Source organism: Melanerpes formicivorus, unplaced genomic scaffold, assembly GCF_026170545.1.
Source record: "Melanerpes formicivorus ecotype bairdi unplaced genomic scaffold, bMelFor1.0.p_v2 SCAF_5, whole genome shotgun sequence".
NCBI lineage: Eukaryota > Metazoa > Chordata > Aves > Piciformes > Picidae > Melanerpes > Melanerpes formicivorus.
In genome coordinates, this window is record NW_027142357.1 from 17361050 (window position 1) to 17386570 (window position 25521).

General features: G+C 43.6%; 1 protein-coding gene across 9 annotated transcripts in view; it reads left to right on the plus strand.

Annotated features, from left to right (window-relative positions):
- The window catches only part of ZNF385B (zinc finger protein 385B), a 176698-nt gene extending 157257 nt beyond the window's left edge, over window positions 1-19441 (plus strand). For 4 of the 9 annotated variants that reach the window (XM_068138448.1, XM_068138451.1, XM_068138449.1 and 1 more), the window contains 4 exons: window positions 9373-9618; window positions 13581-13759; window positions 14830-14931; window positions 17949-19429. In XM_068138448.1, coding sequence (XP_067994549.1) covers window positions 9373-9618; window positions 13581-13759; window positions 14830-14931; window positions 17949-18167 — 746 coding nt within the window. In that variant the 3' untranslated portion in view covers window positions 18168-19429. Of the gene's footprint in view, window positions 1-9372; window positions 9619-13580; window positions 13760-14829; window positions 14932-17948 lie in introns of all 9 variants that reach the window. The other 5 variants (XM_068138447.1, XM_068138443.1, XM_068138445.1 and 2 more) reach the window with 4 other exon arrangements.
- Window positions 19442-25521: the final 6080 nt, after the last annotated feature.

The window sequence follows — 25521 nt, forward strand, 5'->3', positions numbered from 1 at the left end:
GCATATTTTATGAAATAGTGTAGGAAGAAAAAGGTATAGTGCGAAATGTGTCACTTAGTTCTATGTCAGATGTGCTAAGCATCCAACGCATCAATTTTTAAGTGAGAATTTTTTGATAAACACATTTAAAATTTTTTCTTTATTTATGCCAACTTAGCTACAATGATAAGCTTTTCAGCAAAATTTCTTGGCGTGTGTATGGCTGTAATTAATGCAACTGATTTTACCTTTGCTACACAGTCAGTCAGGGAAAGAGCATTTATACAGTACCTTGACAATCTGATTGATTTCCTCTTCCCATTCTGTAATTGCTGTATGCTGCAAAGATTGTTTAATGTAGCTCTATATTCATTGGCATATTTGGAGCTGCTGAAATTATAGGGAGAAACCGAAAATCTACGTCACTTAGTATAGCTCTTCTGGCTTGGGGATGTATGGTTGCTTTACCTCAAAGTTTCACTTACTCTCCAAAATCAGCACTTCAAACTACTATTAGTTCACTGTGATTCAACTTACGTGAATTCAAGGCTATCATAAGACAACCTTTGCACAACATTTCTAGTAACCCGTAAATAAAACATAAACCATTTCAGAAGTCGCTTTTGGTTTTAGTTACCATAGGAAGTGTCATAGTCAGAAATTACTGGAAGGTGTTCAGGGTCATTAAGCTGTCTATGTTTTTAAACAGTTTTCTTTCATTAGTGATAAGTTATTGTAACATACCACTGTAAACACAGCCAGTTGCACAAAAGGATTTGTACCTAACCATGCATCTGTTCCACTCAGTGGCTGCGTAGCCTTGATAACCATGCAGTGATCAAGTTACGCAGTATATGACTTTGTTTCTCCTAATGTTGGCTTAGGCTGGAAATTGCACTGGAAATGATATGGCTCTTTCCTTTAGGTTTCCCAAGAACAGGAGGCACACAAGCATTTGCTATTTTCTTATCTTTATGAAGGAGAATAATAAATATCTATACTGCCAGAAATAGTTTTTCCTTTATGCTCTTTTCCAAGCTGGCAATATGTTCTGTTGTGCAAGCAAGTGAAAGAACTATAAAAACAAATCTCCATTTCTAGGACAGAAAACGAACAAATGTCTCCAAAGAGCTTCAGTGTAGGATTGTCTAGAGCAGCAGTGGACATATTGCAATGGCTGTGCCACCTTTATGTTTTTGAGTATTTTGTGTATAGCAACTGTTCTGTGCCTGCAGCTGGGGTTGCAGGAAAGAATCTGGCACAAGGAAAGGTGCAAAGCTGACACCTGGCAGTGGGTGGCTGTAAGGATAGCATCATCTCTTCCCAGTGAGAAGCCACCTCCATCACAGCCAGCACTGCTCTGGGAGGCTGTTCTCTGTCCTGAGATCCTTGTCTGTCCATGTGCTCAGCCTTTGGCACAAGTTGTTGGTAACAGTCCCAGTTTCTGGCAGAGAAGAGCAGGCAGATGTAAAGCTGTAGATCTTACCACATGCACAAGCAAACACACACACACACAAAATGTATTTTTTCAGTAACTGAAATAATATTTCCTCTGTTAGTGTCACATTAAGATCACAGTTATTTATTACATACAGGCAGAAAATGTAAAAGTACACTTTTGCAAGGGTTATTAAAATCACAGCAGAGCTCCATATCCAAAAGCTTTTTGCATATGTGTTGGAAAGTGCTCCTGCGAGTGTATCACGTGTATCATCTTTACCTTGGATAATCTTTTAATTTCAATTGCTGTTTGAGCAAGTTATTGTGAAACAGATGTTTATTGCGAATTTATGCTTTGTGTATCTTCAGTGATAAAATCTGTGCAAACAGACATGTTGTAGGATATAAGTAGCTATGAGTATTATTGATATAAAAAATCTTTATCATTTCAGTTTCTAGATACATACATACGTTTTAGAATTTTTATTGGTATTATTTTTATTAAGAATCACAATTTTAAATTAAAGACCTTATTTTACAGGCTTTTCTATTGAAAATAGAATGGATGCTTTCATCACAAGATATAAATTAGAACTTCTACACCAAAACCATTGCTCTCACTCAGAAAAATAATAACATATCCTAGCTGTAGAAAGCAATACCTATAGGCACATTTGAGTATGGTAAGAGAGACCATTTTACAATACCATAGTAGTACTGTCATAGTATCAGTCACGGTTGGAAGGGACCACAAGGATCCTCTACTTCCAACCCCCCTGCCATGGGCAGGGACACCCCACACTAGATCAGGATGGACAGAGCCTCATCCAGCCTGCTCTTAAACACCTCCAGGGACAGGGCCTCAACCACCTCCCTGGACAACCCATTCCAGTGCTTCACCACTGTCATGGTGAAGAACCTCCTCTTCACATCCAGCCTGAATCTCCCCACCTCCAGCTTCATTCCATTCCCCCTAGTCCTATCACTACCTGAGATCCTGAGAAGTCCCTGCCCAGCCTTCCTGCAGGCCCCCTTCAGATACTGGAAGGCCACAATTAGGTCACCTTGGAGCCTTCTCTTCTCCAGACTGAACAGCCCCAACTCCTTCAGTCTGTCCTCATAGGAGAGGTGCTCCAGCCCTCTGATCATCCTCATGGTCCTTCTCTGGACACGCTCCAGCACCTCCATATCCCTCTTGTAATAGGGGCTCCAGAACTGGACACAGTACTCCAGGTGGGGTCTCACCAGGGCTGAGTAGAGGGGGAGGATCACCTCCCTCGACCTGCTGGCCACACTTCTCCTGATGCAGCCCAGGATCTGATTGGCTTTGCGGGCTGCAAGTGCACACTGAGAGCTCATGTTGAGCTTCTTGTCCACCAGCACCCCCAAGTCTCTCTCCTCAGGGCTGCTTTCCAGCCAGTCACTGCCCAGCCTGTATTTGTGCCTGGGATTGCCTCGACCCAGATGCAGGACCCTGCACTTGCTCTTATTGAACTTCATGAGGTTGGCTTGTGCCCACCTCTCCAGCCTGTCAAGGTCCCTCTGGATGGCCTCCCTTCCCTCCAGCGTGTCTGCTGCACCACACAACTTGGTGTCATCAGCAAACTTGCTGAGGGTGCACTCAATGCCACTGTCCATGGCACCCACAAAGATGTTGAACAAGACAGGTCCCAGGACTGATCCCTGAGGGACTCCGCTTGTCACTGGCCTCCACTGGGACATGGAGCCATTGACAGCCACTCTTTGGGTGTGGCCATCAAGCCAGTTCCTTATCCATCTAGTGGTCCACCCATCAAACCCATGTGTCACCAGTTTGGAGACCAGGATGTGGTGCGGGACAGTGTCGAAGGCCTTGCTCAGGTCCAGGTAAATGACATCAGTTGCTCGCCCCTCATCTATTAATTTTGTCACCTGCTCATAGAAGGCAACCAGGTTGGTCAGGCAGGATTTGCCCTTGGCAAAGCCATGCTGACTGTTCCCAATCACCTCTTCACTATTCTTCTGAGCAAGTAGTGACTCCAGGAGGATCTGCTCCATGATCTTTCCAGGCACAGAGGTGAGACTGACTGGCCTGTAGTTCCCTGGTTCCTCCTTCTTACCCTTTTTGAAGATGGGGGCAATGTTTCCCCTTTTCCAGTCTGTGGGGACTTCACCAGACTGCCATGACTTTTGAAATGTAATAGAGAGGGGTTTAGCAACCTCCTCTGCCAGTTCTCTCAGTACCCGTGGGTGTAACCCATTGGGTCCCATGGACTAGAACACTTTCAGGTTCTTCAGGTGATCACGAACCTGATCTGCACTTACAATGGGCAGTTCTTCCTCCCCGTCCCTGGCTTTGACTTCCATAACATCAGGAGTGTGGCTAGAGGCCCTTGCAGTGAAGACTGAGGTAAAGAAGTTATTGAGTACCTCAGCCTTTTCCTCATCACTTGTGACCATTTCACCAGTTTCCTTTCTGAGGGGGCCCACACCTTCCCTAGTCGTCTTCATCCCATTAATATACCTGTAGAAGTTCTTAGTGTTCCCTTTAACCTCCCTGGCTAGATTCAATTCAAACTCTGCTTTGGCTTTCCTAACCAGGTCTCTTGCTGCTCGGGCAGCTTCCTTATACACCCCCTGTTCTAGCTGTCCTTCTCTCCACTTCCTGTAGAGTTTCTTTTTAAGTAACAGTGTGTCCAGTAGCTCCTTGCTCATCCAGGCAGGCCTCCTGGCATTCTTACCTGCTTTTCTCTGTGTTGGTATACATAGCTCCTGGACACAGAGGAGGTGGTCCTTGAATACTGACCAGCTGTCCTGGGTCCCTTTTCCCTCCAGGGCTTTGTCCCACAACATGTTGGCTATCAGATCCCTGAAGCGATCAAAATCTGCACGCCTAAAGTCTAGGGTCGTGAGCTTGGAATACTTCCTCCTGATTGCCCTGAGGATATTAAATTCAATTGCTTCATGGTCACTGCAGCCAGGGCTGTCTCTGAGCCTCACATTGGTTACCAGCCCTTCCCTGTTGGTGAGAACAAGGTCCAGCATAGCACCATTTCTTGTTGGTTCCTCTACCATTTGGAGGAGGAAGTTGTCTTCTATGCAGTCCAGGAACATCCTGGATTGTTGGTGCCTTGCTGTGTTGTCCCTTCAGCAGATGTCAGGGTGGTTGAAATCACCCATGAGGACCAGGGGTTGTGACCTGGAAGCCACTTCTATTTGCCTGTGGAGGGCCTCATCTGCTTGGTTCTGCACACAGTAATATCTCCTTCCCCTGTCTTGCCTTTAGTTTTAACCCATACACTCTCAACCAGCTCATCATCCCTCCCCAGGTGGAGCTCCACTGATTCCAACTGGCTATTGACATAGAGGGCAACATCTCCTCCTCTCCTTCCCTGCCTATCCTTCCTAAAGAGCTTATACTTATCACTGTGATACTGTGATACCCATCTATCCCTACATTCCAATCATGGGATTCATCCCACCAAGTTTCAGTAACAGCCACTATGTCGTGGCATCCCAGCAGCACAGTGGCCCTTAACTCATCCTGTTTGTTGCCCAAGCTGTGTGCATTCGCATAGAAGCACTTCAGCTGGGCTGAACATTCAGCTGCACATTATACAAATGTATAATGTGCAAATATATATATATAAAAAAAAAATATATAATATAAAAATATATATGTGTTATATATTTCACAAATCTTCCCACAAATCACAGAATAAAGTAAGTGGAGTCTTAAATATACTTTATAATCCATACTGGATTATAATCAAATGGAATGGTTAGGGGGATTTAAAAAATGCATTCTTTTCACTTTCTGCATGGATTGCATTAATCTCTGGGCTATGACCTGGGGCAGGGCTCACACCTAATTGTTCACCAGGAAAGAACAACAACTGAAGAGATACAGGTTGAGCATGAGAGAGAAGTGTTATGGTAATTTTTTGGCCCTATTTTGAGCTAGGACAAAACCCCATTCACTTAGCTGGATGGGGATTCCACCATTAATGGGTAGGTCCTATAGATTATGTCACAGCATCTACAGTGAGAACCACATGGCCTGCAAATGTCAGTAAATCACTTCATTTGGAAGCTAGAACCTGTTAGATTTTAACCTGTCAGATGCAATATTGTGCTCTGTCCTGACTTTGGTATGTACAGTTGAAATGAGGCAGTACTAATGAAATAAATCTTGAATTTTAACATGGTGCTGACACAAACATAGAGCAAACAGGAATATGTGAAATCAACTTCAAAGCAGAATTGAAACAATGTAAGTAGGCAACAAGAGCATTGATAGTACTGAGCCCAAAGCAATATTTAATTAGCTTGCTTTATTTTTTCCTTGGGCTCTATTTCAAAATAAATTCAGGCTGCAGTAAGAACTTGAAATGAACTATTGATTTACTTCCTAGGAGTCTTCAGGAAAAGGGAGATTTAATTTAAAGACAGGAGTTTAACACAGATGAAATATGGCCTTTCTATATGGAAAAAGAGCATAGTGGGTACAGTGCAACAGTATGGGTTAGATTTTAAATGAGCTTCTTGCCCATGAGTTAGAGTGTGAGCATTGCAGCCTGACCCTGATTCAGGTGAAGCAGATACAGCTTTCTGGGAGGAGGTTGATACCTCCATGGTCTTCTGCTTCCAGCTGTGCCCTTCTGAGCTATGCAGCAGAGGACGGTGTGTCCCTAGTCCTGGGCAACATGAACTCACTCGAGAACTTTTTTGGCCCCTGTCTGGCTCTGTTGGGCTCCATGGGTTCATCCCAGGAGCAAATTCAAGCCTATTCTCAGTAAGACTTGCCTTAAGAAATAACAAGAGGACTGCAGTCCTGCAGCTGCATCTAACCATCCACATGTATTTTATCTAGTGATTGCCGTTTGGAAGTCTGTATATGCATGCAGGCATATTAACAGTTACATTTCTGATTTCTGCATGGAGTTTTTATTTGTTAGCTCTGTGCTACAAGTACAAATTAAAGAGTGATCTGCTTTGTGCTTTGTATGTACATGTGATTTGCATTTTCTGTGCTTTGCACAGTTGAACATTTGGCATTTCTGTCTTGAACATAAAACTATAACTAATGGTGTTTTGAATTCTGTGGATTGAAAACAATAAGCTGTTATCAAAAGCCCATTTGGAGAAGTGCAATTTTCTGATTTTAGAAGCCAAGAAAACCCAGTTCTGGCCCCACTGCAGTGACAAATATGCACTTAGCTCTGTGTACTTTCTGTGGGAGTTAAACTGTATAATAACCTTACAATTATGATCTTTGAAGATGTTCTGCATTAAGCATTGAGAGTAGTGGAAGGAAACATTAATTCATAGAGGGGCGTATGTCTCTCCTTATACATTGCCGTGGATGAAGAGCTTATTTGTGTCAGGAAGCTTTCCAAATGATGGAATTATGTTGTGAACTGAGGTTGTTTCCAAAAGCTGCAATACTGGCAGAATTGAGCCCAGCTGGATGCTGGTAACTTCTCTCTAGTTTTCTAAAAGTTTTCTTCTTAGTTTGTTACAAACTACATACTCTAGACTTGCTTTATATGATTCATAATAAAAACACAGTCAATTTTGGGATTATTTTTTAAAATTATGTATTAAATCAACTGGTGTCTGAGGAAGAGTGAGAAATGGAATCTGCCATTTTTCAGTCATCTGTTAAATTGAGCAGTGGAAGATCATCACTCTATGATGGCATTGGTGGTTTGTGCAAAATGGTTCTTACTCCATTGCTCAGGATCTCACTCCACAGATGCTTGATAGCAAAACACGGAAATAAAAATCTGCTCTCCCTCTTATTGCAGTCAGTTTGAGCAGCGAGGTCAGGAGCTGCAGGCAGTAGTGTGAGCAGTATACTTGCTGCATGAGGCAGTCTCTCAGGCCAGGGGTGCGCCCTGGCACACATCAGCTGGCATTCCTGCTGGTCGGCCCTCTCCAGCTCGTTTTCTCACAGGAGGTGATTTCTGTCTCCAGCAAGTGTTTCAAAAGCATCAAATCTTTATGTGTGCATTAAAAGAAATGCATGAGAAGCAACATTAAAAGCCCCCAAACTAGAGTAACATACAGCTTGGAGTTGTGCAGATGCATAATTCTTGTAAGACCTGAAATGCAAAATACTGAGGAGCCTTCCTGTATTGAACTCAGGTTCACATATATGCTGGTGTTAGACCTTTTGCAGTCTGATAGAATACTGCATAGAATAACAAGTCTGCTTTCCTGTAACGTAAATTCACAAATGGCAGCAGTTCAGCATGTTTCCTTTGTAGATATTATCACCTCTGAGAACTTTCCCTACTGAAAAGTCATTAATTCAGAATGTTGGAAAATGCTGATTATTAAAACAATGTATATTGTGAAGACTCATAGGTTATATAATGTGTTCTAGAACTTTGCAGATGTAACTTAATATTATAGAAACATAAATATTTACTAGTTTATGAACAGTGATTTGCCATCAATTTTTTTGGTCATACTTTATCAATCAAAATACCTTCAGAAATCAGTTTTGTCAATAATTTGGTTCTAATAGAAGTCTTTGTGCTTGATTTTTCAATGTTTAATACAGTTCACATAATCTAATCTCAATGTATTTTTATTGCTATTTTTAAAATAATAATTCTTTTATTGGGATTTACTTTCTCCTGGTTTTTAACATCCTGAAATTGTTGCACTGCAATGCACTTCTAGGAAATATGCCACCAAATGTGGGTTTCAGTTTCAGGATGCCTGTTCATTGTTATGCACTCTCAAGTGTTTGTTGTAGGAGTTACAATCCTGTTTTCCAAATTCTTGGTAGAACAGCGTCGGCCTGCTATGCAGAGTGATGGTGGCTGTAAACATAAAGTGCAAGTGCTCAAAATAGAACCTAGTTTTTCAGATCAATTCAACACTATTTAAGGCTGCCATAAAATTCAAATGGTATATAAGCTGCTTTTAAGAAGTTGCTTTTATGTTGATAGTGTACTTGGTTAGATGGTAAAATTTTATTCTTGTTCAGAGTGACAACAGGTCATTTGTGGAGTAATTTCTTATGTCTGTTTTGTTAGAGTTGCTCATACCATTGTACCATCCACTTCCTACCCCATGTTCTTTTTAGGTAAGCTTGTCTTACTGACAGCAATTAGTATGGCTTGTGGTCACAAGGACTACAATTGAATAGCTTAAAATGCAATAAGCTCTTGTAGACAGCTTACAGGAAAGAAGTATCTGAGTACCAGGTCTGGCACAAAGTTCCACTCTAGGCACAGCTGGAACATTGAATCTCTTGCCTTGTGATCACTGTCTGGAAAATGAAGTAATACCTGCCTGTCTCACAAGAGAACACATGACTGACTCATGTTTGTGAATATAGTAACACACTGCATGCACATCAGAGCCATCTGATCTCCACGTGCATAAGGTATTGTTCTTGGAAAAACCTAAAAATATTAGCAGCTGTGTTCACATGTGTGTTATAATGCCATAGTTCTCAGTAACTAAAATGAGGAATATCATGTGTTGTGACAATGCTGGAGCCTTTCAGCATCCACTTAGTGACTATGAGAAACTTGAGCTATTCCTAACCCAAATACATTGCTTTTCAGAAATATATTTGTAAATCCCAGTGCAAAGCCTCACATGTTTCTGACCTCTCTCCAGTCCTTAACTCTGGCTGCTTTGGTGCTTTGTTTTGTTCCTTTCAGGTGGCCAAACCTGCAGCATGACAGCAATAGCAGCTGCCATGAATTGGATGAAGTCAATGATATTCACTACTAATCTTAAAAACAAGTTAAAAATCACCTGTTTTGTCAAATTCTGACCATTTTGTCATAGGATTTTAACTAGTTTTTTTCAGGATGCTGCTGTCCTGCATAAAACTAGATGAATTAGGCCCCTGTTAGGTTCACTAAAATCACAGGACTATTACTGTATGATTGATTTACTTATTATGTGCAGCATATTGTGACATACATATTTTGCTTCTTTTAGAAGATAGAGGAAAAGCAAAACCCAATAGTGCAAATCAACAGTCCAGTACAGAAGTGGGTTCTTTTCTTCCCAAACCTGGAGTGGCCACAGTGGCAGCTGTAACACCTGCTTCATCCTCCAAGAGCACAAATGGATCCTCTAACACAGTTTCTGAGTCAGAAGAGGAAAAAGCCAAAAAACTACTTTACTGTTCATTATGCAAAGTGGCTGTGAATTCCCTCTCACAACTAGAAGCCCACAATACAGGTAAGTATGCATATCATGAAATTGGGTGTTATTATTTTTTAAATTCACTGTAATAAGCTGTTTTTCCAATACTGTGGTGGTCACACTCCACTGAAGAGTCTTTCAGTTAAAATTTACAATGGCAAGTTAAAAAAAGTTTGGCAATCTCGTGTGTGGTATTTGATATTTTATTAAAGCTATCTGTAAATGTTTTTGAACTGACCTTCATGCACTCCATAAGCTTTTAGCTGACAAAATCCCTACAGTTCATATTACCTAATCGGTTTCCATAATACCTCCATAGTGAGGATAATAGTATGATTACAGTGGTTTCTGTGACAGTACTTACTTTCTAAAATGTCAGTTTTAGATCTCTTTCATATTTCATCTCACTATTTCTTGTGTCTGTTTTTTTGCTGGCACAACTTTTAGTAATTTTTGTGGTTTAATATTTATGATAATTTTAGGATGGGCTTCCTAGATGTTCTTAGAATATTTTGATTACTGCAGATTAGATATGCTCCCTTTAAACCAGAAACCAGAACAGGGGGTAACACTTAGTGGAACAGGGAGTTTGACACCTTCCCAGCAGCAAGACTCTCAACCTCCCTGTAGTAACCCACATGAGCAGGGCCAATGGGAACAGGTCTCTGCCCGACGGAAGAAATGCAAACAAAGGAAGTCTGCTCCTGTGAGCAGCACGCTGCCTCCAGTGCAGTTACAGAACAGGTATGAGGCTCTGCAGGAGGAACAGGTCATTGGTAAGGTCGCGGACTCAAGAAGGTCAGAAGCTGCACCAATGACAGGTTGCCTCAGGCCAGCCATCAAAACTTACCCAGAAAAGAAACCTCGTAGGGTCATCGTCATGGGAGACTCCCTACTGAGGGGAACAGAGGGCCCAATATGCAGAGCAGAGCCATTTCATAGAGAGGTCAGCTGCCTCCCTGGTGCCCAAGTAAAAGACATTGTAGATAGAATTCCCAACCTCGTGAGTCCTTCAGACTACTACCCACTGCTGGTCTTTCAGGTGGGCAGTGACGATGTAACAATGAGAGGCTCACAATCTATTAAAAAAGACTTCAGAACCTTAGGGCAAATGCTAAAGGGATCAGGGGCTCAAGTCGTGTTCTCTGCCATCCCTCTAATGTCAGCAATGGATGAGGAAACACTGAGGAAGGGCCGACAGATCAATTCATGGCTCAGGGGCTGGTGCCATCAACAGGGCTTTGGGTTCCACAATCATGCATTGGTTTTCAAGGCACCTGAGATGAAAACAACTTATGGGACACACTTGTCCCAGATGGGGATAAGAATCCTGGGGCAGGAATTGGCAGGGCTCATTGATAGGGCTTTAAACTACATTTGAAGGGGGAAGGTGTTAATAGTCTCCTGCTGGCTGGTGACAAACAGAGGGGCAGCTCACCAGCAGTAGAGAAGGAGAGCTGGTAAGGGCTCTAAACTTGCTGCCCTGAGGCAAGCCACAAATGATCCACCAGGACATTCTGTGGAAACCGAGGGGATTTGGCACAAGAGGAGGACAGGGCCAGCCCAGCTGAAGTGCTTCTATGCGAATCCACACAGCTTGGGCAACAAACAGGATGAGTTAAGGGCCACTGTGCTGCTGGGATGCCACGACATAGTGGCTGTTACTGAAACTTGGTGGGATGAATCCCATGACTGGAATGTAGGGATAGATGGGTATAAACTCTTTAGGAAGGATAGGCAGGGAAGGAGAGGAGGAGGTGTTGCCCTTTATGTCAATAGCCAGTTGGAATCAGTGGAGCTCCAACTGGGGAGGGATGATGAGCTAGTTGAGAGCGTATGGGTTAAAATTAAAGGCAGGACAGGGGAAGGAGATATTACTGTGGGGGTCTCCTACAGGCCACCTGACCAGCAGATCCAAGCAGATGAGGCCCTCCATAGGCAAATAGAAGCGGCTTCCACCCCACGGGTACTGAGAGAACTGGCAGAGGAGGTTGCTGAACCCCTCTCTATTATATTTCAAAAGTCATGGCAATCTGGTGAAGTCCCCACGGACTGGAAAAGGGGAAACATTGCCCCCATCTTCAAAAAGGGCAAGAAGGAGGAACCAGGGAACTACAGGCCAGTCAGTCTCACCTCTGTGCCTGGAAAGATCATGGAGCAGATCCTCCTGGAGTCACTACTCGCTCAGAAGAATAGTGAAGAGGTGATTTGGAACAGTCAGCATGGCTTTGCCAAGGGCAAATCCTGCCTGACCAACCTGGTTGCCTTCTATGAGCAGGTGACAAAATTAATAGATGAAGGGCGAGCAACTGATGTCATTTACCTGGACGTGAGCAAGGCCTTCGACACTGTCCCGCACCACATCCTGGTCTCCAAACTGGTGACACATGGGTTTGATGGGTGGACCACTAGATGGATAAGGAACTGGCTTGATGGCCGCACCCAAAGAGTGGCTGTCAATGGCTCCATGTCCCAGTGGAGGCCAGTGACAAGCGGAGTCCCTCAGGGATCAGTCCTGGGACCTTGTTCAACATCTTTGTGGGCGACATGGACAGTGGCATTGAGTGCACCCTCAGCAAGTTTGCTGATGACACCAAGCTGTGTGGTGCAGCAGACATGCTGGAGGGAAGGGAGGCCATCCAGAGGGACCTTGACAGGCTGGAGAGGTGGGCACAAGCCAACCTCATGAAGATCAATAAGAGCAAGTGCAGGGTCCTGCATCTGGGTCGAGGCAATCCCAGGCACAAATACAGGCTGGGCAGTGACTGGCTGGAAAGTAGCCCTGAGGAGAGAGACTTGGGGGTGCTGGTGGACAAAAAGCTCAACATGAGCTCTCAGTGTGCACTTGCAGCCCGCAAAGCCAATCGGATCCTGGGCTGCATCAGGAGAAGTGTGGCCAGCAGGTCGAGGGAGGTGATCCTCCCCCTCTACTCAGCCCTGGTGAGACCCCACCTGGAGTACTGTGTCCAGTTCTGGAGCCCCTATTACAAGAGGGATGTGGAGGTGCTGGAACGTGTCCAGAGAAGGGCCACGAGGATGATCAGAGGGCTGGAGCACCTCTCCTATGAGGACAGACTGAAGGAGTTGGGGTTGTTCAGTCTGGAGAAGAGAAGGCTCCGAGGTGACCTAATTGTGGCCTTCCAGTATCTGAAGGGGGCCTACAGGAAGGCTGGGGAAGGACTTCTCAGGATCTCAGGTAGTGATAGGACTAGGGGGAATGGAATGAAGCTGGAGGTGGGGAGATTCAGGCTAGATGTGAGGAGGAGGTTCTTCACCATGAGAGTGGTGAGACCCTGGAATGGGTTGTCCAGGGAGGTGGTCGAGGCCCCGTCCCTGGGGGTGTTTAAGAGCAGGCTGGATGAGGCTCTGGCCAGCCTGATCTAGTGTGGGGTGTCCCTGCCCATGGCAGGGGGGTTGGAACTAGATGATCCTTGTGGTCCCTTCCAACCCTGAATGAAACTATGAAAAGGCCACAAGCAGCAATCCGTAATGTGGTCTGGCTGCTTTGTGATGCGCTGGTGATGTAAATCTTATTAACAAACCATCAAAGCTGTTTTTAACAGCTATAATCCATTCCTGAAATGGCCAAAATGCAGCCATTTCTTCCAAATCAGGGGATACTTGCTGTATTACTACTCATAGGCAGGTTTTAAGTGATTGCTGTGGTTCCTGGCTAACGCCCTTTTTTGTGATTCACCGACTATATGCTGGTGAATAGTAGAAGAACAGACAGCAAACCCCTTAGCCACACACAGCCCTCAAATTGAGAGGCAGTGGTCCAGAATGCCTGTTGTTCCCTTTTTGTACAAACATTTCTTCCATTGTCTGGCTTCCCTTTAGATTAAGGAAGTAGGACCTATGCTGAACAAAACTAGTGTCATCATTAATCCCCGTCTGTGGCAACTTTTGGAAAGAAATGTCTTACAAAAAGTCTAAGGCTAATGGACATGGTTATATGTTGCTGATCATTCACTCACCTGTGACTCCTTTCCCATTAGGCTCCAAGCACAAGACCATGGTTGAGGCACGAAATGGTGCAGGCCCCATCAAGTCTTACCCTAGGCCTGGATCCCGGCTGAAGGTGCAGAATGGTAGTAAAGGCTCAGGACTGCAGAACAAGACGTTTCATTGTGAAATCTGTGATGTCCATGTTAATTCAGAGATTCAGCTCAAACAGGTAGCTTGCATGTATCTGAGGCTTCTTTGCTGGTTTTAGTTGTATTGCAATATTGTAATGTTTTGGCCAAAAGTGAACTTAGTATTTCTGTCCTGTCATCCCACAACTGTTTCTTAATACTTCACCATAGGTCAGGTTCACATAATTGTTTTGTCTGGGAAAAAATGGGCTTCAGAGCTGTAAAGCAGAGGTAGACAAGATGTCAGTATCAATAAACAACACAGCAGATCTTTTAAAAGTTTGCTGTAGCTCAGGAGAGAGTTTCAAACTTTGGTCTCCCAAATGGAAGAAATTCTGGTTTGAGGTTTCCTGAATTCCTCTTTTGATGCTGTTTCAGTTTGCTGAGCTAATTTTTAATACCATGTGAGGAGAATGTGACTTGATCTCTTGGTTTAAGACAATTAGCAGGAGGGTAATACTATAGATTTGTCTGAATTGTGTGGAGCAACTTTATTGTTAACAGTGTAGCTGTATGAACATGCAGCTCTGCTCTATCTGAGCCAATTAGCAATGGGTTCAGAGCTGTGCCAATAGAGATATGTTGTTTCTGATGCCCAAGTGGGAATATCTAACTGGATGGTGCTGTGCAGTGTGGATGTGTCCTCTCCTCCCCTGTTTTTTTAGTTATCTCTAAGATAGTATTAACTTGTGTGGTACAGACATATCCCTGGGTACTGGTTCTTCCTTCTGCTAATACTAAATTATTTATACAGTTGAACAGCATCAGCAAGACTGAAATTTACCTCCTACTTCTGAATATCCCTATGACCTAGTGATTACAGCTCTGCCTGGTTCAAAGCTCCTCAAGTGGGAAAGGGAAATACTAACCAAAATACCAATAAATTGCAGAGCCTGTCTCGGATCACAGAATTCACTGTATTTGATTAGTTTCTGATTCTCTATTTGATATGCTTCAAATTTGATTTAGCAAAACTCATCTTTGCTCTCTCTAAAGAACCTAGTTTATCTTACAAACAGGAGCTTAGGCATATCTTACTGATAAATCATTTTCAAACTCAAAACTGAGGAATGTTTAAACAGCTAATTAAATGTGAGGATATTTATTTCAGCACATTTCCAGCCGAAGGCATAAGGACAGAGTTGCAGGGAAGCCTATGAAACCTAAATATAGCCCTTACAACAAACTGCAGCGCAGCCCAAGTATTTTAGCAGTAAGTATTTTTATTTCTCATTGCTGTCTATGTGAATTTGTGACCTTGGGGTCTTCCACTGCACTGAGACAGGAACGTGACAGACCTGATGCTTTTGCAGTGTTTCAGCCCCACAGGCTGAGCCTGCATGGGGATCAGATTTGGAGATAGTTATGTATTCTGTCTGCCCAGTCAAAGGCATGCAGACAGCACTGTGAGTGTTATTTACTGCTAGGAAGAAAGGAATAATCAGTGGAATGAAGAATTAACTGTGTGCCCTGTGGAAAGATGTTTGCACTGCTGGGCCAGTGCACTTCTTGAAGACTGCAATATCTGCCTGTTCTGGGCATCTGAGATAACTCTCAGTTATGATGAATGCAGTCAGGGAAAAGGACAAAAGATGCAAAAATACTAAGGTTTGTTCTCTGCATACAGCAAAACACAGTGCTGTGTGAATGTACTCTGTTGGTGCAAAAGAGTTCTTGGGTTTAGGAGAATTGATTTCCTATCTGCATGCTCAGGCTGTGTCTGTCACTAGTTTTTAAAACACCTCTTCTGCCTTCATGGCCCCAGCCATTCCCCTTTCACACCCACCTGCATTTCCAGGAATTCTCCAAGCTAGTTCTGCCATTCATCTGCAGCTGGAGTTCAGGCTGGCTCTAGCACAGCACAGATTGTATGTTTATGTGCTCATGACTCAGCCTGTATTTCATTCGTTAGGGAAAAGTGCATGCCACTTATGCACAAAAACAATTCATTGGTTAGAGAGAGATGCAAATGTGTGTGCACAAAAGTACAGTAGGCATGTGAGAAGGCTTTAAAACCTGAAATATTCATATGTCTTTGTGAATGTATGAAAATGCTGCAGGCTTTCTCTAAGTCTCCACATTCAATAGGTTCTGCACACAGTCATCTTCTTCACTTGTGTAATATATCATTTTATAATCTATTGCATAGAGACCTCTACCGATAAAGAGAAGATGTGAATATCTTTGCTCCCACAAACATGTGATTCTAGTGCAATTAGTTTTCAGTGAGACTGTAGTGTATGTCTGTCTGCTTAGCTTTTTTTCACTATGTGGTGAAGAGGTTATTAAATTTATGAATATGAAATAGGAATTATGAAAATATTATTTTTATTAATTATCAAACTATTAATAACCGATGAATCACCAACTTATATACATGTTCGTGAAATACATTCCACAAGTGGCTTAGTGTTATGATTAGAACTTAACTGAACTATCTATAGACCCTTTCTATATTTACATAACGAAGGGTGCGGTTCCGCCGCTTGGCCACTAGATGGCGACTCGGCGGGACGCGGGCGGCTTCTGGCCATACACAGCAATATTACAATCTTTCTATGCGTCAGCGGTTACTCTGCTAGACGCGGATACTTTGAACTGAGTGCTAATGGATGGAAAGCACGTGGACGGTATTCTGTAGCTGTTGTTTGTAGCAAGGTGGGGGTCCTTGCAGACGGTTGCCACTGGACTGGTTCTTAGTCGAGTTGGGACGGCGGCGTTGGGTTACTGTCTCCTCTCTTCACAACAGGGAAGAGGGAACAGTGGAACCTGGGCTTAGCACGGAAGCAGGTTCCCTTCAGGACTGGGTCAATTCCCTCTGGACAACAGGGATCGGTCCTAGTCGGGGTCGGCCCGTGGGGTCGGCCCCGAGTTGGCTCGCACGATGGGCGGGGTGACGGTCGCCGGTAGGCGGGCTCAGATGACGCGGCAGCAGGCAAAGCTACGGGGTCGGCTCAACCACGGCGATTCTCGGGGCTGATGCAAACAGCCTCGGGGAGAGAATGCGGCTGCGTTAGGCGGCGGGTTCTCGTTTACTGAGCTTAAAGGAACAGTGGGACTCTCGGAGTGGCCCTGGGTTCGGTGCAGTATAGGCACGAACAATGCCTTAGTCTCCCTGAAGTTCACAGGGCTCAGAGCGGCACACGTGGTGGCTCCTCTCCCGCTATGGCGGGGCTAGGCATACGCGGACTTCTCCCCGGAAACTGGGCAGATCTGACCCTCGGGGGTCAGTCCAGTCCTCCGGTGGCACAGTGGGCACTCCCAGTTGGTACGAGTGACTGTAGCGACGCTGGGTTCCTCAGCGTCGCTAAGGTCCTCCCTCTATGCTGCTCACGATGCAGAGGCTTCCAGTATGCGTGCATGTATAACAGAAGCTAACAACAATAAGCTCAATGGCAAAGGCTGCAGCTCGACAGTTGCTCTCTCGAGCAAGCACAGAGACAAAGTAAAAGAGGGGGCAATTTGTTTACCAACTGGGGTGATACTTATAGATTCCTTGAGGCTGGGCTTGACCAGTGGGCACTCTCATAAACAACTGGCTTCAGCCTATAGAAAGCATGAAGCTAGAATTATGCCCATACTTGGTGTCAGCACGAGCACTGCATGTGCTGGGTGCGTGCTGGCCTGGCTAATGCCTTGGCTTTTGTCTTCCTCCTGGAGGAGGGGGAATTTGTCCACATGCTGGGACAAGATTCAGTATCTGAGCATAATGTGCCTTCACCACACTCCACAAGCACCAGCAATTGTAGATCATAAACTGAGTAATAATTCTTTCAGAAAGAATTCTTTATGGTATTAATCTTAAAACATATTTTTATTTTTAAAAGAGGAGTTCTGTCTCGGTAGGTAAAGAGCTGACTGTACTAGTTCTCTATCTTGACAGCTCTATTTTTCTACAACTCTTTTGCAAGTGGAAAAATTGACTTGTGACATTGAAGTCTTAATCATGTTTCTTTATTATTTCTTCCACAGTTAGGATTTGTATAATTTAATGTTGTTCACTTGCAAATTATGCTTCCTTCTAAATATTAGTGTGACTGCCTCTACACTCAAGGGGTTTATGTATCTTTAAATATATGATTGGGTTGCTTTAATTGCCTTGGGAGTAAGATGACAATGCAGGTAAAATTTCTGAGCAGTTGACATGAGACTTCTATGGGAAACAACAGTGTGCCTTTGTCAGGGTTCATTTTTTTCCCTCACGTTACTTTTTTGTGTGTTGTATTCCAGGCCAAGCTTGCATTCCAGAAGGACATGATTAAGCCACTGGCACCTGCTTTCCTTTCATCTCCTCTTGCTGCGGCTGCAGCTGTGTCATCGGCTCTGTCCCTTCCTCCCCGTCCCTCTGCCTCCTTGTTCCAGGCACCTGCAATACCACCAGCTCTCCTCAGGCCAGGCCACGGTCCCATCCGGGCAACACCTGCCTCCATACTTTTTGCACCGTATTAATTTATCGATGTAAAAAAGAGATAACTATGGCCAGTAGAAAGGTTAAAGGAAAAGCAGGAAATAGGTTGAGATTTTAAAATGTCTTTCTCTTTGGAAACGCCATCCAAGGTGACACCTTGACCATAAAATTCATCATTGGCTGTACTGCATTTTGGAGTCTAAACAACCCTCCTTCTCAGAATCTCTGTCTGTCTTTTTTAAATCCAAATAATGATTTGATAAAAACTTAATTGCTCATAAAATTTAGACCATTAAGGATTCATGCATCTGTTGGTTTACTTTTATTTTCCATGTGTATGATGCACCTTGGAATCAAGGAACGTAAAATATTTTCCTGACAGACTTGAAAACTAGGGTCTTCCTTGCTCAACACTTATGTATATACATCTCTGAAAACCAATGGGATATAATCCAATGTGAAGAAAAAGGTAGATAAACCAAATGCTTGACTGTGGATAACATCTCAAAAATGAATGGTGTTCTTGTTTTTTTTTTTCCCAGTGTGCTCCTGTTGACAGGGTTTGTGTACTGTCCTAGGCCCCAGTACTGGTGTATCTTGTGTAGTACTAAAGATGTATCACAGGTCTGATTTTAATATTTTTAGTTTCTGTGCAAATGTTTGAAAGCAACGCAGCGCTGAAGCTTTAAATTACTTCTTTTGTGTCACACTTTATTTAGAGAAATTAAAATAGAAAGCCATATAACATATACTTAAGATTACTACTTGTTTGCTACTTTGATTTAACTTATTTTTGTTGTTTCTTCAATGGTGTTGCTAAGCAATGTTTAAAGAGAAAAAACGCTTTTCAATTGCACATTGCCACAGCTCATGTGCATTGTTCCAGAAGGCAATGGATCCATGTATTTGTATGTAAACAACCTTTTTTCTTCATTTCTAACTAGTTTCCTTGTAATGATGCTGCATAATGTTGTGGCTCCCTAATGCAATAATGTACAGAACATAATATATTTATAATTGACTGTATTCTCCGTTTACTGAATATATTGCAGTAATGCCCTACCTATCTTCTTACCTCCCCAACCCTTTTATAAAGGTGATATCAATATGCAGTACTTGGAATGAAGTCATTATGTGACAATGGAGACAACAGGTACAAGAAAGGAAAAAAAGAAATAGAATTAAATTTTAGAGCACCTTTATCTGCAATCCATAACAGTAAGATGTCTGTGTATTTTTTTAAATGTACCTTTTCAATAAAATAATATGAAAAATATACATGCTTCTTGTGTTTATTGGTTGGTACAGAAAAACAACAGCAACAAAAAAACAGGAACAAACAAATTTAGCTGAAGGAGTCTTCAGGAGCAGACAAAGCATTAGAGTAGCAGTAAAATACAACTGCAGAACTTGTGTTTACTTCCCTTGTATTTTAATGTCTTTTCCTAGCCACATTCTGTGTCCTGAGTCAATACAGCCTACTCTCACAAGCACCCCTGCTCCTTCCTCCAGCACTGATGCAGGGAGGGGTGTTGGAGGCTGGGACCAGCATATGCAGCAGACCGTCAGAATTTGAACCATGAAAACTGAAATAAGAACAACAAAAAGGCTGCATCCCTGCCCCAAAGCCACAAAACCCCAAAACAGTAAACCCCACAAGCTATGGAATGTATTTCAAGTCCCATAAGCCCTGGCCAAACCCTCCCCATCATGCAGTAAGCATGGCATAGAATATACAATCTAGCTGTCACTGTGCCACTGGTTGGGGGGAGAAGGGATAGTGTTATCCCTCCTCCCTTCTAGTAGGGCCAGTCATCTTAAACCAATGCATCCTGTTACTGCCTTTATTGGGGTGGTCTGCAATAAGACTGATAAACACTCACTATATCCAAGATTGAGCGGAAGAAGGAGCAGAGCTAGGTGAGTGGTTATGGTTTTATTATTGCACCACCAAAATGCTACAATGGTTATGCCATCTTTAATGGAGATTAAGGATTAACTTTAAAACCACCTGGAGCATACCTGAGACTGGAAGCAGGTCTCTTTGGATTATAATTACGCAGTAAGTGGCAAACTCTCTCATTATGCCTGCTGGGATCTCACGTTTTAGAAATGAGCTCTAAGTGAGAAGGAAAAATTGATACCACATTTGCACAAAGGCTATCAGCTGCTTTTTTGGATATGCTAGAATGTTTTCTTCAGAGATATAATAGCATTACAGACAGCTAGCTATGAAATTAATGGATATGTTATAAGAACTAGTACTGAAATATAATATTTGCAATTAAATTACCATTTTGAATAAATATATTGAATATGCATGGTCCAGTAGTCTATATATTAAGAAAAAATAATAGAAATAAGCTCTTCTATAACCACTGTAGTATACCAGTATGTGTGCCTCTCATTTCTGCAGGTCAAAATGGTAGTAAAATCTTTCCCTCCAATTTTGGTAAGATAGCAGAAGGAAGAAGACAGAAGTTGGAACACACATTGCCTTGTCCGTATCACCACTTGAACTCCTATGATAGGAGCTGGATTCAATCTACTATAAACTAACAAATGTCTTTGGTAAGAAAGAGATTATTTCATTTAAAAGTAAATATTATTTGAGTCCCTTACTCTGTGGACTATAAATTTTATACTCAGAAAAATTTTGCAAAAAATATTTGTCACGTTTGTCTGGAGAAAGGGAACATGGCTGTCTTAAGCTCTGCTGGAAGTATTTTGCTACCTTCATGTATCTGGCAATAATTCAGTGAGTCTCACTGTATATCTTTTGAACGTGTCACCTTGAATAAATGAAGATACTATAATATTTGTTCATGCTTGCTTGCACAGTAAATCTCCACAGCTGTCACATTTTGGTCACAGTGGTCATGATTTTTGTACTGTGGCTAGTATTTTTTTAACCATTTATTTTTCTTTCCATTTTTGTTTCAAGGGACATCCTCAAGTGTTTCTTGGAATGAACAGCCTTTCAGGTAAAAATATATATATATATATATATATATATATATATATATAAGTATCTAGAATTCTTAGATGTTATAATGGGTTTGCATTCAAGTGACTCTGATTTAGAAATGTTTCTATTTGGTTTAGTTTCTTACTCATATTTATTTATATTTATAGAGTACTGTGTTAGATACTGAATGGCAAGAACTAATTCCTGACAAGAACCAGAAGTGCAGGAGGCCAAATTAAGCTTGTTGCCTTTGAAAGGCTGCAGTTGAAGGATGTCCCTAGTGAGACAATTTTATGATTGTCTTCAAAAATTGTAAGCAAGAGGATCTGGGCCATGAAAACAAGTAGGTGACCTGAAGGATGGCCAAGGGCTCAGGTCCAGCCAACATGGATTCAGGAAGGGCAGATCCTGCCTCTCCAACCTGATCTCTTTCTATGATCAGGTGACCCGCCTGGTGGATGTGGGGAGGCCTGTGGATGTGGTCTACCTGGACTTCAGCAAGGCCTTTGACACCGTCCCCCACAGCAAACTGCTGACTAAGCTGTCAGCCCGTGGCTTGGACCACTACACTCTGTGCTGGGTTAGGAACTGGCTGGAGGGCCGGGCCCAGAGAGTGGTCGTGAACGGTGCCGCATCCAGCTGGAGGCCAGTCACCAGTGGTGTCCCCCAGGGATCAGTGCTGGGCCCTGTCCTCTTCAACATATTCGTTGATGATCTGGATGAAGGGGTAGAGTCAGTCATCAGCAAGTTTGCAGATGACACAAAGTTAGGGGCAGATGTTAGTCAATTAGAGGGTAGAAAGGCTCTGCAGAGGGACCTCGACCGACTGGAAAGATGGGCAGAGTCCAATGGGATGGCTTTCAACAAGTCCAAGTGCCGAGTGCTGCACTTTGGCTATGGCAATCCCATGCAGAGCTATAGGCTGGGGTCGGAGTGGCTGGAGAGCTCCCAGACAGAGAGGGACCTGGGTGTGCTGATCGACAGCCACCTGAATATGAGCCAGCAGTGTGCTCAGGTGGCCAGGAGGGCCAATAGCATTCTGGCCTGCATTAGGAATAGTGTGGCCAGCAGGAGCAGGGAGGTCATAGTGCCCCTGTACTCTGCTCTGGTTAGGCCGCACCTTGAGTACTGTGTCCAGTTCTGGGCTCCTCAGTTTAAGAAGGACATTGAGACACTTGAGCGTGTCCAGAGAAGGGCAACAAGGCTGGTGAGAGGCCTTGAACACAAGCCCTATGAGGAGAGGCTGAGGGAGCTGGGATTGTTTAGCCTGGAGAAGAGGAGGCTCAGGGGTGACCTTATTGCCCTCTACAACTACCTGAAGGGTGGTTGTAGCCAGGAGGGAGTTGGCCTCTTCTCCCAGGCAACCAGCACCAGAACAAGGGGACACAGTCTCAAGCTGCGCCAGGGGAGGTTCAGACTCGAGGTGAGGAGGAAGTTCTTCACCGAGCGAGTCATTCGGCATTGGAATGGGTTGCCCAGGGAGGTGGTTGAGTCATCGACCCTGGAGGCGTTCAAGGGGAGATTGGACGTGGCACTTGGTGCCATGGTCTAGTCATGGGGTCTGCGGTGTCAGGTTGGACTCGATGATCCTCGGGGTCCTTTCCAACCTGGGTGATACTGTGATACTGTGTGATACTGTGGTTGGGATTGGCCAACATAATTGGTTTACAAAAGGCATGCCTGAGCATTCTGAATGCTTTCTGTGATGAAATGTGTGTGAGAAGAAGAGGGCGCAGTGGGTTCTCTTAATATTGACTTCTGTCAGGCTTTTGAAAATGTCTCTCACAGAACTCTGGCATGGAAATGGGAGCAGCAGGGATAGATTGGGTAGCTACAGGTTGGCTGCAGGAATGTCTGGGCCACGGAGCTGCAAGCCTTGGGCAGCCATTTGCCATCTGTGACAGGTGCTTGAATGGTGTTCCTTGGATTGGTAGTACATAATGGTCTCACCAATGCCCTGTACAATGGGGTGGAGAGCACTTGGCAAGTGTGCAGGCTTTAATCCCACATCAGGGGCTGCTATTCCAGGCAATATGCTGCAGAGTAAGGTTGCCTTTGGGAGGCACCTCAGCCAGATGGAGACATCACTTGACAGCAACTTCATGGGCTTCAAAGACCAAGTCCAGCATCTGGGAATGAGCCACCCGGTGCGATACTGCAGAGCGGGCCTGCTCGCTAGAAAATGGCTTTGCAGGAAGGGGCCCAGGCTGAGCGAGGGGACATACATGTGGACAAATTTCAGGCAAGCCAGCAGTGCGCCCTTGTGGCAGCAGCGCTAAGTGAATACTGTGCTGCCTTACAGAGCCGCGGCCAGCAGGCGAGGGACTGAGCTCAGACTCTGTTCAGCACTTCGGGAGCAGCACCTGCGGTAACGTGTCCAGTCTCGGGCCTCTGATACAAGAGAGATTTTGACAAATTGGAACAAGTCCAAGAGAAGACCAATTCAGTGGCTGAATAACTACTCACCAATCTTGTTCATATCCTGCATTCGCAGGAAAGCAACTTCTATCAGTTCATCAAGGACCAGAGCCGATGCCTATTCTCCATTTCTCTCTGGGCACATGTGTTTTAGAGCAATAGACTGTTTGGGTTTTGGATTGCATAGCTCTATGACTTCAAAAGAAAAGATCAGTGCAAAAATTGGTGATACATTTTAGACAAGTATTATGGACTGTTTAATGGAAATGTTGGTGATCTATTAAAGCAGCATCAAGAAGGTGAATTATAATAGGAATAAAGTACTCTGTCAATAGACAGTAAGGCTACTGCTGGCTGAACTTGATCATCCACTGCTTCATGCAGATAAGATGCTGACTGCCAAAAGGGCCCCTGCTCTCAGAAGTAGGGTTAATTTAGGTGGAGACATTTCTGTGTCTGGAGAACTGGCCAACAAAATCCACAGATCCACAGATGTGCTGTCAGAAATAAATCCACTACACAACATTTTTCTCTCTGAAACCAAATTCTGTTCTATACAATTGTGCAAACAAAATTACTCCTTTCTCTCCTTGAAATAAAAGTAGGCTAAATATTGTGCTTATTGTGCAAGCCAAGTGAAAATGGAACAAAACTGAAAGGTGGACTTCATGCCTTGGCAACAATTTTTCAGGACTCATACAGTCAATAGTCCTTCCACTATTTGTCTCATTCCTTGAGACATAAGGGGATGTTAAAGACTTATATAGAACTGAAGAATGCAATAGTAAAATGTATTTCATCAGCATAATACATTTGAATGTGTTGTGTGAAGGGACAGAATCAGATCAGTCCCATTATAGGAGTCTGGGTAGCTCTAGGCATTTGAACAGTATTTTTGTTGTTGTTGTTCAGGAACCACTTAGAAACCTCTTGTACAGAAGGCCTAAGCTGCCCTAGAGGAAAGGGCTGCTTTCCCTATCGGAGTCAGGGGAGGAACAGGCAGACTCAAAGCCACAAAATGCAGGCAACACCTGCATCCTAGGTAGCAAGTGATATGATGAAAGGAAATGGACTCAAGTTGCACCAGGGAAGGTTTACATTGGATATTAGGAAAAAATTCTTCACCAAAAAGATCATTGGACACTGTAATAGGCTGCCCAGGGAAGTGGGGGAGTCATCATCTGTGAAGGTGTTTTAAAGACATTTGGATGAAGAACTTAGGGACATGGTGTATCAGTTGTGTGCAGGGTTGGACTCAATAATCTTTAAGGTCTTTTCCAACCAGACAATTCTATGTAGTTTTTGATTAAGCTTTCTCCCCCGAGCTATCCACCCAAGTTTCTTTTTCATTTAGACACTTATTCTCCTCCAGCTGTAAGAGGGAGGGTTTTGCCACTGGTTAGGGATCAATTTCTGCCAACTAAGCTCTCAACATCTCTTGTCTGAACCTATTGCAGCATCATCTTGCCTTGCCTTCTGATTATTATCAGCTGATTCTTTGATCTTCTCACTAGCTCCTTCCTTGACCACATCAAACCATGCCACTTGTTTTTGCAGCCCTCTATCAGCCTTTCAAGTATCAGTTCTAGTAACAAGCTGTCAGGTCTCTCCTCTATCTCCTGAGTGAAGTTTGCCTTAATTTTGTAGCAAGTGCTGGTGAGATTTTTCAATTTTGCCCCTGAACTTGAAAGCAGCTCCCTAAACTATACAGTGACCAAACAGTTCACCTTCAATGTCTTCCCTAAAGCTCACTTGTGGCAACAAAAGCCTACCTTCTACCCATTAAAAAGCAAAGAACCCACACCACAACACCTACAGAGAGAGTACAACTGGCAGATTTTGTGATGTCAGATTTTAGCACATAAGAAAGTCTACGGATAGAGGACAACATAACCATTACCCTTCTCATTTTATATGTCTAAGCTCTGTCAGCCTCCACTGTGCTAAGCACATTTTCTGGCAGATATGATGCTTGCCTTAGAGGGTCAGTGATGCCTGCAAACACTTCC